Source organism: Nymphaea colorata, chromosome 2, assembly GCF_008831285.2.
Source record: "Nymphaea colorata isolate Beijing-Zhang1983 chromosome 2, ASM883128v2, whole genome shotgun sequence".
NCBI lineage: Eukaryota > Viridiplantae > Streptophyta > Magnoliopsida > Nymphaeales > Nymphaeaceae > Nymphaea > Nymphaea colorata.
Window position 1 is genome coordinate 3,707,460 of NC_045139.1, and position 18,030 is coordinate 3,725,489.

The 18,030-nt window shown below is 37.8% G+C and overlaps 1 protein-coding gene across 4 annotated transcripts; it reads left to right on the top strand.

Moving 5' to 3' along the window:
- LOC116248168 (disease resistance protein RUN1-like) lies at positions 1 to 10,290 on the top strand. 4 transcript variants are annotated; one of them, XM_031620806.1, is made up of 8 exons: positions 1 to 819; positions 1,151 to 2,261; positions 3,345 to 3,626; positions 3,712 to 4,164; positions 4,241 to 5,208; positions 6,600 to 7,872; positions 8,744 to 9,040; positions 9,545 to 10,290. In XM_031620806.1, the coding sequence occupies exons 1-8, from the start codon at positions 272 to 274 to the stop codon at positions 10,157 to 10,159; spliced, it is 5,547 nt and encodes a 1,848-aa protein (XP_031476666.1). In that variant the 5' UTR covers positions 1 to 271; the 3' UTR covers positions 10,160 to 10,290. The 4 variants fall into 4 exon arrangements, 3 of the variants coding, with proteins under 3 accessions (XP_031476666.1, XP_031476667.1, XP_031476669.1); XM_031620807.1 differs by having other exon boundaries at positions 3,715 to 4,164; XM_031620809.1 differs by having other exon boundaries at positions 1,151 to 2,243.
- The last annotated feature ends 7,740 nt before the right edge of the window (positions 10,291 to 18,030 follow it).

The following is an 18,030-nucleotide window of genomic DNA, read 5'->3' on the forward strand; positions in this document are numbered from 1 at the left end:
CTTCATCTGCTGTTGCTGCTCAAAGCTCGAAGAGAGCCTCCCTTTGATCTCCTGTGGTGAACGATTTTCCCCGCTTCCCTCTCTGTGTTCCGCGGGGACTGGCCTTTTACATAGTGGGATCATCTTCGTGCACCCTTTGGAGATTGATTTGGAGATCACTGCTTAGGACTGTCTAAACTTGCAGGTTTTTGGGGCGACTTGTGAGAAGCGTCTTAGGGTACTTTGGAAACAAGAGGTTTTTTCTAATTGCTTTCATCGTGTGGGGAGGAAGATGTCCCTATATTCTTCAAATAGAAAGAGGACTAGGGAGGACGAAGCAGGGCCTTCTAGTGCTGCATCGTCTTCTAATGGTGGTGGCTTTGATTTCGACGTGTTTTTGAGCTTCAGGGGGAAGGACACAAGGGGCCGCTTCACTAGCCATCTTTATAAGGAGCTGAACCAGCGGGGCATATCTGCCTTCATCGACAGTGAGGGCCTGCGGAAGGGTGAAAAAATAAGCGAGCTCTTCCCATACATGGAAGCAACCCAGGTTTTTGTGCCTGTGTTGTCCAAGAACTACGCCGAGTCTAAATGGTGTCTACTGGAGGCTGCCAAGATGTTGGAACTTCACAAAGCTGATGAGGAGAATAGGTGGATTATACCTGTCTTCCTTGATGTTGCTCCTTCTGACATCAAAGATGATAGTGGATCCTTACAAGCTTCTATTACAGAATGCCAGAAGAAAAGTAAATTAGACAAGGAAAAGGCAGAAAAGTATAGATGTGTCTTGAGAACCCTTGGGCAAATTGCTGGATATAGTCTCATAACTGATGCAAACGGGTACGATGAGTATGCGCGAGCACTATCGACGCAGAAGCATCAATACCTTATTCTTTTGCTTCCAATCCGACGGTCTTCAATAATACCGTGCGATTGCTTTATGACTTTATCATATAAAATATTGTTGTCTCCATTACGCAGAAGCATCAATACCTTATTCTTTTGCTTCCAATCCGACGGTCTACAATAATACCGTGCGATTGTTTTATGACTTTCTCATATACAATATTGTTGTCTCCATTGAGCTTTTTGTTCTTTCATTGATTCATTATGTTTTCTCTAGTTAGTACCTCATTATTTGGTGCCATAAATAGCTTATGGCAACCTGCAGGGATGAAGCAAAATTCTGCACCATGATATGTGATCGGATTTCTGGCATATTGAAGCGGATACCATTTGGTATGCAACCTATTGGGATTGATTATCAAATAAATGAGGTGATGAACATGTTGGATGGAGAACCGAATGGCATTTCCGTAGTTGGAATTTGTGGAAAAGGTGGTATCGGGAAGACAACGATTGCAATGACCATCTTCGATAAGCTCTCTCGAGAATTTAGATATAGCAGCTTTATCTCAGATGTCAGGGAAACAGCGAAGGAGCACAAGGACCTTCGCTGGCTACAAGCCAAGCTTATCTCTGATATCTCAAACGAGAAAAGTGTAACCATAGACATGGTTGACAGAGGGATTGGAAAAATAAGAGAAAAACTTGGACACAGGACGGTCCTCATAGTTCTGGATGATATTGATGACGCTGAACAACTTGATGCATTAATAGGTGACCAAGTACATATGAAACGAGAGCATTTGTTCGGCGCAGGAAGTAAGATCATTGTCACTACAAGAAGCAGGGATGTACTGATTGCTCATGGTTTCAGTATATATTGTCCCAAGGAGCTAGAATATCAACAATCACTTAAATTGTTTTGCCTTCATGCATTTAAGGTTAAGCCACCAACATCGGAGTTTCTTGACTTATCAGAGAAGATTGTCAAAGTTGCAGGGGGTTTGCCATTAGCTCTGAAAGTGTTTGGGTCACATTTTTGCTCATTAAATGGAGTTAAAAAAGTATGGGAGGTTGAGTTGGGAAAACTGCAAAAACATTCACATAAAAAGGTTATTAAAAGACTGAAAATAAGCTACGATGGATTGGATTTTTCAGAGAAGTATGCATTCTTAGATATAGCATGTTTCCTCATTGGGTCAACTAAACAGCAAGCATTATGCATGTGGGAAGAATGCTATGCTGCAGATAGTGCAATTAATGTTCTCGAAAGCAAGTCGCTTATCAGTATCGATGTTGACAATAAGATCAGAATGCATGATCAAATTCAAGATATGGGAAGATGGATAGTAAAAAATGCAGGAAATCTCAATCCTTACATGTACAGTAGACTTTGGGAAAGGGAGGACGTGTACAAGGTACTAAAGGTTGCCAAGGTATGGCCTGATTTTTTTCTGATTTTGTTTCGGTCATAGCATTGACCTTGTAACTAATATTGTGACTCTTGGTAAGCTGAGGCAATAAAGGAGTAATCTTAGTTTATTGATGTCAATTTGGTCTAACTCCACAATTTGGTCCAAGGTCATTTATCAATTATCAAGCCTTGAACTAAACCATTTACCTTGTGATTAGCACATTATTTCCAACATTTATTTTACTAAATTCAACTCATAGTGTTATTCAGCAAACTCTTGGAGTCTTGTTTAGTTTGTCTTCACATGTTCTACTTTTAACTTTTTGCCATTATATGTTGACCACCATAGGAAGGTTAATCAAATTCTAAGGCAATAGTTTCTCTATGGTTTTTTGCATAATTTTGTCTCAACAGCATTATGATTATGTCTTGTTTGCTTAGATATAAGGTCCTTATTGAATTTAATGTCGTTTTACACCATGAGATGTAAAGGGATTCCTATGGACAGTTCAGTGTAATGTTCAAATGTTGAGATGGACTCTGTGACCAAGTATTTTCTCCAAGTTAGCTTGTATTGACTCGAAAAACCAAACATTTTTGCATAGTTTGGTGCCTGATTTTTATGATTTATCTTTTGTTTTCACATTCTTTTTCCATCGTAGATAGGGACATATGACTCTTCCAAAACATTTTTTGAGAATCTGATTTTGCCTTTTATTTGACAGACTTATGTTACAATTATTCTGATTAATAGATGCTCTCAACAAGAACCCTTGTTATGTATTTACTGACGAATGTAAACAGAACATCCCACCTTCCACAGGTCAGGATTGGACAATACTCTCTTATAATTTTGTTCAATCATTCTAGGACCTTAAAACTAAAACTTGCATGCCTCAGCATTGCTTAACATTCAATTAATGATTATATTATACATATACACACACACACACATACACACAAACACACACACATATACATGCACACATGTATATACAAGTTTCTACATATATATATATGTATTGTCTGCTGATAACGTCATGAAAGACGGAATTGTTAAAGATACCAAATTGCTTGTCTAACAAAGTCTTGTTTTTTTCTATAGAGAAATAATTCAGTGGAAGGTATTGTTCTCAATACAGAAGAGGAATGTGGTACTGATTTGGTCGGCACTAAAGCATTTAAGGACATGTCCAACTTAAGATTACTGCGTCTCAATTTTGTTAGCTTCCAGGAGTTTGACATTACTGACTTTCCTGAAGGACTAAAATGGCTAGAATGGAAGGGATGTGAGATGGAGACTCTGTTTTTTGATCATAGGTTTAACAACCTTGTTATCCTTAATCTATCACGAAGCAACATCATGCAACTACAATGGGGACAAAAGGTTAGATTGCTAACACAAGTTGCCACTCCTTTGACTTTAAAATTTAGGTTGCATATCTTAACCTTACTATAATAGTTTTTGCCAGCAGTTTTATAGACTGAAGGTCCTTGATCTTTCATACTGTTCGTATCTTGAACGTACACCCAACTTCGACTGCATCCCCCAACTGGAGAAATTGCTCCTTGATGGCTGCAATGCATTGAATGATATTGATACGTCCATTTGCCTTCTTAGAAACTTAAACATCCTAAGTATGAGGGATTGTGCATCTCTGGAGGAGCTGCCCAACCATATCGGATTGCAACAAAAAGGGCAAAGTTCAATGTCTAACATGTCCAAGCTTGAGGAACTCAATCTGCAAGGTTGTGAACAGCTTCAATGTCTTCCTCGACTTCCATCATCTTTGAAAAGACTGCTTCTGCAAGGATGTAAGAAGTTGAAAATTGTTCATGGATTTGAAAATTTGAAATCGATAGAACTATTAAACATGGATGGATGCGAAGGAATCAACTATTTTTTCACGTGCAAACTATATCAGGTCTCTCTCTCTCTCTCTCTCTCTCACACACACACACACACACACACAGTCACATGCTAATAAGAAATCATTGCAGGGGAATACCTTCACACATTTAGAGGAGTTGAGCATTTCAGGAATTAACACCATGAGTGACGGCGAAAACTACTCTTTTGCAGTTCCACTTTGTTTAAGTAGTCCATTACTTCTAGAGAATTTGCAGTGTTATGGGGGTTCGGGCAATCTATGCAATGGCTACATTAAAGTGTGTCTAAAGGATATGGAAGACAATCAAGCATTCTATGAGACCATACTCAGCATCTACCGTGACATTGACAAAGAAACTGATGATGTTTTGTGCTACACTGTTTCTTTTCCAAAATGTGATGATATAAATTTATTCATCGGCCTTTCTGCACCTTGTTTAATATGTGTGTCTACGATCGATAACTTCCCTCTAGAAAGGGTTCATATTCTGCTTAAAAGCGCTAACAAATGGAGTGGAAAGTATTCTAAAGTGATTCATGTAGATGAGAGTTCTGCAAATTCATGGAGGATTTCCACCAAGCAAAGCCAACTTTTACCGTCAATTCCGTTACAAGTATCAGAGTCTACATCCGAAAATTATACATTCGGGTTCGATGTGTTGGTCAGCTTTACAAAGGTAGATATTGTCCCAAATTTCGTGGACAGTCTATGCAAGGCCCTACAAGCCCATGGCATCCTCATATTTAATGGGGAAGATGATGAGAGCAAGGGGGTCAAAGTTGAGGAAATGCTTAAACGCATCAACAAACTGCCCATCTGCATACCCATCTTCTCGAAGTGCTTTTCTCAATCAAAGTGGTGCCTTAGTTCAGTTGCCAAGATGGTAGAATATAAAAAGTTGATTTTACCTGTATACTTTCAGGTGGCTCCTTTAGATATTGGACGTCAGAGAGGAGACTTTGGAACATATTTTTCAAAACATGATGATGAAAAAAGAGAAATTGTGGAAGGTTGGAGAAAAGCATTGGAAGTTATAGTTACACAATGCAATCACCAACTTATCTACGAAACAAAGAGGTCTGTTTCTCTCTCCCTCGTTCCTCAATACCTTCTTCGACATATCCTGTCGAAATTAATTTCAATGGTTTACTGTAATAATTCATATAATTGATGATACGCTTGTATACTAAATAAGAAACTAAACGTAATTAGTTAGACGATAAGTGAAGTTTTGGTCATGTCATTCTTGCAAGACAATTTACGAACCCATTTCTTGTAACCAGGTCAAGTCACTGTTCATGTCTTCATGGAGGAGGGTTTTGTAGTTGACACACACAAGAAAGAGAGAGAGTCATGCCTTGGCAGATTATATTTGAGGAGGTGCAAACCCATGATTGACAGATTAAATTTATGTTGCCCAATGTTCTTGAGATATCCACCCTCACGCTTGAAATTTCAATAGAAGGCTGGTCTGGGGTGTGCATAGCTGCAATATACCCTAGTTTAAACGTAACTACAACACAACATAGCATAAAAAAAAGTCTTCGCGAAACTTCTTTTTACGCTGTAAGGCAAAGGATGACTTCAGGAAAAATAGGTGGAACCCCACGACCATACTTGTTTTCCAGAAAATGTAGCCTTTGCAGCTCTAACACAGGTCAACTGGTTTTGGCACTTGATTTCAGGACGTATGGGTTAGTGAAATTTCAGTGAGATGAGGATAAAAGCAAATGTTTTTATTCTTCCTGTTTCCTCAGTCCCCAACAAATGTTGTACTCGTTTGCTGTGTATACATACTTGTTTTTTTTTTCTATTTTAAATTACATTTTGTTGATTTTTAAATATAAAAATTGTGTAATGTATATGCTTATGTAGTGTATGGACTGATGCTAAAGAGCACTAATTGCTATTATTCAATGCAACACTACTTTAGAAGGTGATGGGTCTTGCTCAATGCTTCTTTGGAATGGTTGAATTTGCTTTTATTCAATGCAACACTATCTTTTGGTAATCGTTCCTATCCTAATCAACTTTTAAGGTGCGTCCCATCAAATTTTCCCAACCGTGAAAAGCCATTTATTATATCCACGAAAAATTCAAAGTAAAAAGACAATTCACCATTGAATCAATAAAAGGACAATAAATGATTTTTTAAAAATGTACAAACAGTGCCTTGCTAAAGTAAATTGTTGATAAGATTAAAGAGAGAGAGAGAGAGTGTGTGTGTGTATGTGCTTTTTGTGCCCCTAGCGGACTGGGTGAGTGATTTTCATGGGGAGTGATTTACGAAAGAAAGGATGTTTATTACTCATTGGTAACATCTGAAAACTTAATATAACTTTGGAACTGATAAAAAATGTTATAAAAATTCTTTCATTGTAAAAGAGTTATGAAAAAGTAGCTAGTTTAATTTGTCATACTACATTTCCTTTCTCCTTGTTGATTTCCATGTCTATTTTTCACGTCAGGTATACGGAAGAAATTATCTCCATCATACGTGATCGGATTTCTAGCATGTTAAACTCTATTGGATCCAGAGTACGTACTATCCTGATGGATCCTCGTGCAAACGGTGTGATGACACTGTTGGGGAAAAAAACTGACGGTGTTTGCATGGTTGGAATCTATGGACAAAGTGGAATCGGGAAGACGACAATTGCAAAAGCTGTATATGAGCAACTATCTCATAAATTTGACGGCAGTGCCTTCATCCTTGATGTTGGGGCCCTTGCTAGAACGGGCGAGCTTATGTCACCAAAAGGAAAGGCACGGCAGTTTGGACGACAGAAAAAAGTGCTTATAGTCTTTGACAATGTTGATGGACTTGATGCATTTGAAAGTGACCAAATATTTGATCGAGCATTGTTTGGTGAAGGAAGCAAGATAATTATCATAGCAAAGGACAAAAAGGAACTCACTAGTTGTGGACTGCAGGAGGTCAACATTTATTTTGCCTGCGAGCTGAACAACACGCAATCACTTCGATTGCTTGGGTACCATGCATTTAAAGGTAAGCAACCAACAGCTGAGATTGTTGAATTAGCAAGGAAGGTGACAGAATTTGCTGGAGGATTGCCATTAGCTCTTGTGGTACTTGGCTCACTCCTTTCGAGTATGAGAACCAAAGAAGAATGGGAAAGCATGTTGGAAAAATTATCAAGTGCTCCGGGTGAAGGTTTAGATAAAGTACTTAAAGTAAGCATGGATGCTCTACATCCTCATCAACAACAAGTATTTTTTGACATAGCATGTCTAAAAGAGTGTGCACCTTCACTATGGAAGGACATTGGACACTATCCAGGCAATACCATCAAATTTCTTGAAGAGAGGTGTCTCATTAGCCTTGATGCTCAAGACGGACCTAGGATGCACGACCCCATCCGAGATTGGGGTCGAAGATGGATAGCACAAGAAGGCTACAAGTGCTCGACGCCGGCCATGAACATTTTTGGGTTGGATCTTCAGCAGCAGAATATATTTTTGGACATAGCATGTTATCTCATTGGCCGTGAAGAGGAGTATGCAACTTATATGTGGGAGGATTGTGGGTACTCTCCAACCGATGCAATCAAAGTTCTTCAGGACAGGTGTCTTATAAGGATCGATGAGGATGGCAGGTTCAAGATGAAAGACTACATTCGAAATATGGGCAGATCGATGGTTGAAAAAGGTGAACTCAGTCCTTGTATGTATGGCAGAATTTGGAACGAGAATTTGCCAGAGAGTCTTCGGGATTGGGAGGTATGCATGAATTGTCTTCCACATTTTCAAAATATTTGGGAACCTAACCTGCAGTTGATTGCACAATGCTTTAGGCCTAACAGCTTGGGTTGGGTGTGATCTATATATATATATAGCCCACATCTTTTGAACAGTTTCATCAATACGCTTATACATATGACCTTGGTCCCAGAGGATCTGATTGACTCAGATTGTATATAGATAGCCCACATTTTTTGAACAGTTTCATCAATACGCATATACACACGACCTTGGTCCCAGATGATCTGATTGACTCAGATTGTTGGGCAATTGACTCGAACAAGTGGTGACTCTAAATAAGGAAGAATACTATTTCTACGTAAAATACTATATGCGGGTAGTTCAACCGTGATCTGAATTGGGGAAAAGGAGATAGAGTCTGGTTATTGACCAAAATGATGAAGTGGCAAATGCAATGGTACTGTGGGGCTTGGTCAGATCAGTTGTGGATCTGATCCCTTCCCCTAGCTATGGTAAGTCTATTTTATTTATGTGAACTTTTTCTTTTTAATTTACATGTATTTCAAATTAGTCTTTGAGTTAAATTTCGAATGTAGTCTTTCACCTTGAGAAACGATTCAAGTGAATGAACTGTAGAACTACACTCATTTGTGAAGTATGTGAAAATGGTGAGTAATTGGTAACTAAACACAAAATTACAGAATTCTTAAATATATTTGTCGGTTGTTGAGTCTCCTATAGGTCTAATAAATTTGAGAGAACAGATTTCTTACATAAAATTTATTGGTTAATGAATTTGTCAATTACCTGTAAGTCTGATACTTTTGAAAAACAATCATTTTAGACTTTCCTAATTGATATGAAGTAATTCTTTTCGCTTGATATATAGGGCTGGAGCAATGATCAGATCGAAGGTATTAATGCTCTCCTTAGTTGGCATTTGAGGGCTGTTAGGATTGAAGCAATGGGCAATGTAAGAGTGGCCCATCTTATACGTTGCTATTTCCTTCAGCCACAGCCTTTAAAGAATCTCAGATGGCTACGGATGGAAATGTGTGTTGTTGATAGCTGGTTATTGAATGACGGAGGCATCCTTGAGAATCTTGTTGTCCTGCAACTGCATTACTGTCGCATGTGGTCGCGGGGTGAGGAAGACGTGGTCGTTGCAAGCAATAAACGTCAAGTGGTAAGGGTAGAGATGTACAATGAGTCATGAACTCGGGCTGGACTTGAACCCACTGGGTGAAGCTCCACTTGAGTCAGAGCTCAACCAAAAATTGGAGTTTATAATTACTAGTCATTCGAGTTGCATGAACTCACGTCCATCAAACTTGAGCACACTTGTTTAATTTAGGTCTTTTTTTTTCCCAATTTTCAAACTTAAAACCAAGGAAAGAGGTCAAATCACATGCACATTAAATGAGTCCAAGGACTCGGTCTACTGAGTGGAAGTCAAGCTGACCTTGTACAGATCAACTCAAGCTCGGGCTTGAGCTGAACAAGATAGATATGAGTTAAGTTCAGTCGAGCTGACCAAGCTCGAACTCCACTAAGCTCGTGTACAGCTCGAGATAAGGGCGTCAGCATGTCTCTTTCTATCTCTCTCGCTTTCTCTCTCTATCTATCTGTAAATTAACACTTATTCGCATTATATTTTCTTTGACAATAGCAAAAAATTTTGATTCTGCAGGTCTTCAAGAAACTGAAGGTTCTAGAGATCTTAGGTTGTCAACGTGTGTCTCTTGATTTCTCACTCATGCCGAGCATATTGAAACTGGTGATTGAGGAGTCGCGGGAATTTGATGAAACTCCCAAGACGATTGCGGGCCTTAGTAAGCTCAAATACTTGAGAATTACAGACTGTCAGGGACTGAAGAAACTATCCAGCAGTGTCAGTAACTTGAGTTCCCTTGAAACCCTTCAGCTTGGAGGATGCCGAAAGCTTCAAAAGTTGCCAGAATGTCTGGGGGATTTGGCAGCCTTAGGAGAACTCATCCTTTCAGGCTGTCAGTCATTAGAAAAAATTTATAATTCCATAATCAAACTAAACCGTCTACATACCATCGACATCAGTGGCTGTCGGTCTCTTCCATATCTTCCACAACTTCCATCCTCTTTGATCACTCTTGATGCCTCTGGGTGTACCAATTTGAGACAGGTCGCAGATATGTCAAGCCTAAAAGATCTAAAGACTTTGAATCTAGATGGATGTGATGTACTTCAAGACTTACCTGGCCTACACAATTTAAAATCCCTAACATTTTTAAAGCTGCCATTTCATATTAGTCAGAGGGAGAAGCTGTAAAGTAGAATCTTTTATTAGAGACAGTTGCTTAGTTGCTGGCTGGTTTATTTTTCATTTGTTTCATTTTCAGAGACTTCCTAAGAGAAGAACTACTTTTTCCATCACTTCTGTTTTCAGGCTTGAAATTTAGGTGGATTAATATGAGATTACTTGACTCCATGATCTCCTGCCACTGATTCTATATTTCTTTCTTTGAATTAAGTTTGTCTCGTTAATCAAGAAGCAAATGAACTAGATGTTAGATTTAAGTCCGAGAATGGTTCAATCTTCTTTATCTTGTCCCGGTCAGATGGATTGATGGTTTATTTTATGGATAACGTATTTGAAACTGAAAGCTTTTCACATGGAAAAAGCTAGTCACGATGCAAACATGCCAACAAACACAAAAAAAAAGAAAAGAAAAAAACAATGCTACATCATGCCTGCCAACAAAGAACAGTCACAGAGGAAAATTTGTCAATTATTTAGTAAAAAGTACATTTTATTCGAAATTACTGAATATATAAAATCTTAATTAATGATGTTAATTTGAGAAAAAATAGTCGGCTGACATTGTAATTTAGTGAAGGTGTATGTTGAAGAAGAAAGATCAATTAGTTAAAGTTCATCGTCTTTAGGTGAGCATAAATTTATTCTAGACCCTTCTATATTCCACACCTTTCATATGAAGTATCGCTGTTTTTGAAAAGTATGAAATGTAACTATTTTGTCATTATATTTCAGCATTGATTATATAATCGAGCCCAGTCAAGTTTTTACAAGTTGAGCTCAACTCTTGAGCATACATTTGAACTTGAGATTGACTCATCTATAAACAAGACGAGCTCAAGTTGAGTTTTAGCAAGTTTGAGTTGAACCCGAGTTGGCTTCATTCGTTACACAGCTCTAATAAGCCCTGCAACATCTAGGAAGCAGGAAGAAATATGCTGCTGGTTTGCTGTGTTACATGTTTTTTTCTATTTTAAATTACCTCTTATTGATTTTTAAATGCAAAAAATTACGTAAAAGCGTTTGTAGCATATAGAATGATGCTGGAGAGTACTAATTGCCATTATTCAATGGAACACAATTTTAGAAGGTGGTGGGATCTTGCTCATTGCTACTTTGGAATGGTTGAATTTGCTTTAATTCTAAATGTACGTAGGTGAAGAGAATTTCCAGGTCATCATCTTTTCAAAGGTGCTCATTTTGAAAAAAAAAATGCTTTATCCCATCAATTTTTCTCAACCACGAAAAAACTATTTATGCTACCCACGGCAAATTCAAAGTAAAAAAATAAATCACCATTGAATCAATAAAAGGAAAATAAATTATTCTTAAAAAATGTGGCTATCCATGGTGATTGATCAAGACTGGATTTTAGAGGGAGAGGGAGAAAACGGAAGCGAGAAATATGAAAGTTATGAAAAACTAGCTAGTTTAATTTGTCATACTACATTCCCTTTCTCCTTGTCGATTTATTTTCCCTGATTTCTCAGTAGCCACTATTTTTTACTTCAGGTATATGGAAGAACTAATTAGGATCATACGTAGTCGGGTTTATATATATATATATATATATATATATATATATATATATATATATATATATATATATATATATAGAGAGAGAGAGAGAGAGAGAGAGAGAGAGAGAGAGAGAGAGAGAGTCCATATCTTTTCAACACTTCCATCAATATGCATATACGAATACCTTGGTTCCTTGCGATTTGAGTGACTCAGATTGCTGGGTGACTCAAACAAGTGTATACTCGATCTGAGTTTGCCAAAGGAGAAAAGAGCCAGGTTATTGACCAAAATAATAGAGAGGCAAATGCAATACTACTGTGGGACTTGGCCAGATCAGTTGTGGATCTGATCCCCTTTCGTAGCTATTGTAAGTCAAATTTTTCCTATTTTCCAATTGAAAGTACATGGCTAGCTGCTGCCTCCTTCGGTTAATCCCTACATTCTCTCATAAGTACTTGACCAATTCTTCCGACGCATTATATTTTATTTATATCCCCTTTTTCTTTTTTACATGTAATTCGAATTAGTCATTGAGTTAAATTTATTGATTGAACTTTTTAATAAAATGACACAGTACCTTAAGAAAAGTTACAAGTGATTGAACTGTACAACTGTGTAGAAATATTTTTGAAATAAACTATGCTAATTTGTGAAGTATGTGAAAATGGTGAGTAATTGGTTGCTAGACACAAAAGAATAGATTCTTAAATATCTTTGTTGGTTGATGAGTTTCCTATAGGTCTAATAAATTTGAAAGAACAGATGTCTTAAATAAATTTGTTGGTTGATGAATTTGTCTGTTACCTGTAAATCATATAATTTTGAAACAATTATCTTAGACCTCCTAATTGATCTAAATTAATTCTTTTTGCTTACTTGATATACAGGGCTGTAGCAATGATCAGATAGAAGGTATTAATGTTCTGTTTATTGGGCATCCAAGGCCCATGCGCATTGAAGCAATGGGTAATTTAAGGGCGCTCCATCTTACAAATTGCTATTTCCAAAACAATTGTCTACAGCCTCTGAAGAATCCGAGATGGCTACGGATGGAAGGGTGTGATGTGGATAGCTGGATATTTAAAGACAGAAGCATCCTTGAAAAACTTCGTCCTCCAACTTCACTCCTGTCAAGTGCTGCCTGATAAAGAGTAAATCAGCAACACCAGAATTTAGGGATATCCAAAATAAGAATGTGCTGAAAATCAAGGAGATCGTTAAAGACATTGAGGATGAGAATGCACTCAATGGAAAGACAAAAATCAAGGAACTGTTGAGGAAGAGGTTGATGATGAAAACTCAGGAAAGGCAAAAATCAAGGAACCGTTTTCTAGATAATGAATGAATGTCTTGTAACAGCTCCTTAAAATAAGGAGTTATCTCAGCTGTAATGCCTATATGAGAGATTGGCATACTTTAACAATTTAAAGGCCAATGGTCTTCCGTGGGTAAAAAGAATATGCTCCACGTTAATCTCCTAAGTTTTTTTCTGTTATTGCTTTATGTTTTTCAACATAGTATCAGAGCCACGTTACTTGACGAAGAAGAATGAAGCCCATAGATGGTATGCAGACGACCAAAGAGATCGCTACCTTCTTCACCAAAGCTAGAACTCGATCCTGTGAACAAAATCTTCAGGAATCAAACTTGAGATTTCTGAATTGCTGCCACAGCATGATCTGCCTAACAAAGTTGCCGATATTTGTGCGAAAGCCTTATCCAGATCCGCCACCGAAAATCTTGGAGGCAAACTGGGTGTCGTTTACCCACCACTCAGTTTGAGGGGGCATGATAAAGAGTAAATGAGCAAGAGGAGAATTTAAGGATATCCAAAATAAGAATGTGCTGAAAATCAAGGATGAGAATGCACTCAATGGAAAGTCAAAAATCAAGGAACCGTTGAGGAAGAGGAAGACGTTGATGATGAAAACTCAGGAAAGGCAAAAATCAAGGAACCGTTTTCTAGATAATGAATGTCTCGTAACAGCTCCTTAAAATAAGGAGTTACCTCAGCTGTAATGTCTATATAATGCCTATATAAAAGATTGACATACTTTAACAATTTTAAGGCCAATGGCCTTCTATAGGTAAAGAAAATATGCTCCACGTTAATCTCCTAAGTTTTTTTCTGTTATTGCTTTATGTTTTTCAACACTGCCATTGGGTAAGCAAGCAATACACATCAAGAGGTAAGGTAGCGCTATTCAACAAGTCGAGCCAACACGAGCTCCACTAGCTCCACTCAACCCCACTTGGCTAAGCTTGGTTTGAGTTCGGCTCGAGTTTATAAATGAGTGGAGTTGAAGTTACCTGAACGCGACTCAATTAAACTCCAGTAAACTGGTTTAATTTAGGTTGTCTAACCAAGGAAAGAAGTCAAATCGCATGGAGATTGGGTGAACTAGATTAAACGAGCCAAAGTCGAACTAGCTCTCTGTCTAACGAGTCAAGCTCAAACTGACCTTGTACAGGGGCCAGCACGTGTCTCTCACTCTCGCTCTGTGTCTCTTTCTAGATTAATGCTTTTCCGCAGTTTGTTTCTCTGACCATAGCAAAATATTTTAATTATGCAGGTCTTCAAGAAACTGAAAGTTCTAGAGATCTTGGGTTGTCAACATGTTGAAATTGGTTCCCTTGATTTGTCACTCATGTCGAACCTAGTGAAGCTGCTGATTGATGAATCATGGGAATTTGATGAAATTCCCAAGTCGATTTGGGGGCTCAGGAAGCTTGAGTACTTGAGAATTACAGACTGTTGGCTACTGGGAAAACTATCCAGCAGTATCAGTAACTTGAGTTCCCCTTCAAACCCTTGACCTTGGAGGGTGAGGATTGCTTTCAAAGTTGCCTGAAGGTTTGGAGGATTTGGCAGCCCTAAGAGAGCTCCTCCTTCGCTACTGTCTGTCATTGAAAGAGATTCCATGATCTAAGGACCCTTATCCTCTGTAGCTGTAGGAGCCTTCATTGTTTGGCGCAACTTCCATCATCTTTGATCACCCTTGATGTCTTTAGGTGTATCAATTTGAGACAGGTCGCAGGTATTTCAAACCTACAAGATGTAAAGACTTTGAATTTATTTGGATGTGATGAACTTCAAGTTGTAACACTTCATTTTTAAAGCTGCCATTTCATTTTAAATGAGAGGGAGAAGCCTTAGAGTAGAATCTTATTAGGGGCAGTTGCTTAGTCTTTGACTGGTTCATTTTTGTTATTTTATTTTCGAACGCTTCCTAAATGATGGACTACTTTCCCCGTACTTTTGTTTTCAGGCTTGAAATTTGGGTGAATTAATCAGCGCTTGAGCTCATGATCAGCGCTTATTTCTGCCACTAATTCTACATAATTCTATGTATTAAGTTTGCTTCTGTTTCAAAGAACAAAAGTATTAGATGTTAGATTTATAACTGAGATTGGTAGAGCCTTCTTTATCTTGTTCCATTTGGATGGATTTAATGGTTTATTTTCTGGATAATGTATTTGAAAGTGAGTTTTTCACACGAAAAATATAGTCACGATGGAAACATGCAAAAAACACGAAAAATGCTACATTATGCTCACCAAGAAGGAGCAGTCAAAGAAGAAAATTTGCCAATTATTTAATAAATGATATACTTTTTTTTTCAGAAATTATTGAACATTTAAATTTTTGAAGTAAATTACCGTTAATTTGAGGAAAAAATTGTTAGCTCAAATTGTAATTTAGTAATAGTATATCTTGAAAAAGAAAGATTAATTAGTTCAAGTTTATTGACTTTAAGTGAAAGAACTTTTATATATTTCACACTTTTCGTAAGGGATATTGCTTTTGTTAAAAAATTATAAGAACTTTATTTTTGCATTAAAAAGAAATATATAAAAAAAAAACAACCTCCACCCTCTGCTTTTTAAATTGTAAGTTAAATGGCAGGCCGCAAATGAAAAGGTCTTGATATAGAACTTCATTTTCGAATTTAGAGGAAATTAAAAAAGCAAAAAAGTAGGAAATTGGAAGCACTGCTCCTCCCTGGGCCACATCGTAAATTCAAAAAGTAAAAAAATAAAAAATTTAATGCAAAAACTTCATTTCTACGTTAGGCCCAGAAGGAGGGGAGCCCCACATGGCCGTCGCACTCATGTTTGGCTTGTGAACTGCTTGCTGAACCTACTACTTACGTTTATCGGCATATATTAGCTGATAATAACATCAGTATTCATAAATATATCCTTTCTCTTCTTCAATTAGGTGACCAATCCATTCCTAACTCTTCAATTATTATGGAAAATTGTTTCGTCAGGATATGAACCTCCTTCGCTGGCCCTAGAGCTACACACCAGCCAAGTCGAGATCCAGTTGGGCCAGCTCAAACTCGACTTGAGTCAGAAAACTCAAGTCAAGCTCTATCAAACAGGATTGAGCTCGACTCGACGATATTGCGAGTCGCTTATAGCTAAGCTCTAGCCAAATCTTGAGTCATGCATGACGGAACTGAGTTCGAGTTTTCTAAAGTACATGAAAATGATGCAGGAATAAGGATACAAATACATCGGATCTGTTCAGGAAGTTTAGCCTTTAATTACAAACTCGATTTAGATTCAGAGTGCGATATCCAAGTAAATCAGATAAAACCTGACTCGTTTGCAATATAAAAGACAGATCTTATGCTAGCTGGATCCATATTCATTTTTTGGAAAGGGTCAGAATTTAGTCGAATTTGGAGTGTGACGTGAATCCGAAACCATTACACAGCTATGCAGGAAGGAATCCAAGGCTTCTTTAATACTTAAACAGATCAGCTGTTTCGTGTGACATCAATCCAGTGTGAATGACACGATTAAAGCCATTTGTGAATACTGGGGAGAGAGAGAGAGAGAGAGGCAGAGGACATTAGATTTACCTTTTCACATAATGGGTACAATATTTCTTATGATCCCTTCGTAAAACAATTTTAAGAAGTGGTTCTAGTACATAAATCACCGAGTTACCAAAACCATAAAAAAAGATCAGCCATAATTGCCAAGTACGAAATTTGTTATTTTATTTGTTATAATTACACTAAGAAACTGCTGAGAATGGAACCTTAGAGCTATACAAAGACACTGCCCTTTCATGCACTCTCTACAATTCCATAATAAACAACCCGCAAAACTTATATGATAACCATGATGGAGACCCATATCTGAATTCGAAATATGGAACCTCAAAAGAAAGAAGAAAACAATAGATATTGACCCGCCTCAATTTGATCCAATTCAGACTTGCGGCGCTATTATTGGCAGAGTGTGCTATTTGAGTTCCACACTTTTCTTTTGATTGTTTAAGTTTTGGATCTAATCCAACATTCGTTCAGCGTTAGGATTCGTTTGTCTGCTTCGAGCTAGAATTTTAGCTTAGCCTTTATGAGTTTTGGGAATCTTATTTGTTCCCTTGAATAACTTTCTTTAGACTAATATCTTTTTGGGAGCTGACCGCGTTTTTAAAATATGTGCTAGCCATTACACACTTCCGTGCATAATTTTTAATGCACACAAGGTGTGCACATAACGTGCACACAACGAGCTTGGTAGTGGGCATGACACTTTTGACAATTCGTAGTGGGCGTGACTTCTCATATATAATGGAGTCGTGCCCTGCTGACAATATAAGAGGTAGAATATTAACTGGGCCCCCACCCACTCTCGCCCAATATTTAGTTAGGCATTTTTTAAAAGAAATATGCTATTAATGCAAAATTAAAAAATAAAAATAAAAATTCGAACTTGGCGTGCAGATTTGATATTATCCTAGACCATCTCCATATATGTTGATCCTATAAATATAGTTATGGACTACTCAAATTCATAAAAAATAGCCACTTCCCAACGATGGCGGGGAGGGCTGTCTGGCCCACCAGCGTCGGAGAATGGCGTTGACGGCCCGTCGATGGAAAGAGTTAAAGGACAAGGAAAGTTAAGAGAGGGAGGATCCGGGAGAGGGAAACCAAAAAAAGGATATAAAAAATGAATAGCTTTAGAGTCGTCCATTTTTAGATTGGATGGCCCAAATCAAATGTTTATTTGATAAATATCTCTTAGAGTTATGGTTGACTTATATATATACATATTTATATATTTATTCTCCCGGTTTTTCCTCCATTCGATCATCAGGTTCTGGTGAATAGAGCCGGTCCTGTCCTGTACCGCGAGGCATCTTGTGTCCCCAAGGTTATCCTGTCCCTCTGTGAATGATCTCTGTGAATCACTTATAGCTAATTCAACGCAATTACACACAAGTATAAAGGCAAGTACCTAGGAGAAAACCTGCAAATTCTAACAGTTGTTTGATTGTGGTTTCTTGTTCCAGTGGACAACGCTCTTCAATTTGAAGCCCAACTTCAAGGGAAGTA

Bases quoted from the DNA above. Each gene is read 5' to 3' on its own strand.
- LOC116248168 (XM_031620806.1), top strand. From the start codon at position 272: ATGTCCCTATATTCTTCAAATAGAAAGAGGACTAGGGAGGACGAAGCA. The intron at 4,165-4,240 runs GTCTCTCTCTCT...AAATCATTGCAG, and splicing joins TCACGTGCAAACTATATCAG to GGGAATACCTTCACACATTT. The intron at 7,873-8,743 runs GTATGCATGAAT...CTTGATATATAG, and splicing joins AGAGTCTTCGGGATTGGGAG to GGCTGGAGCAATGATCAGAT.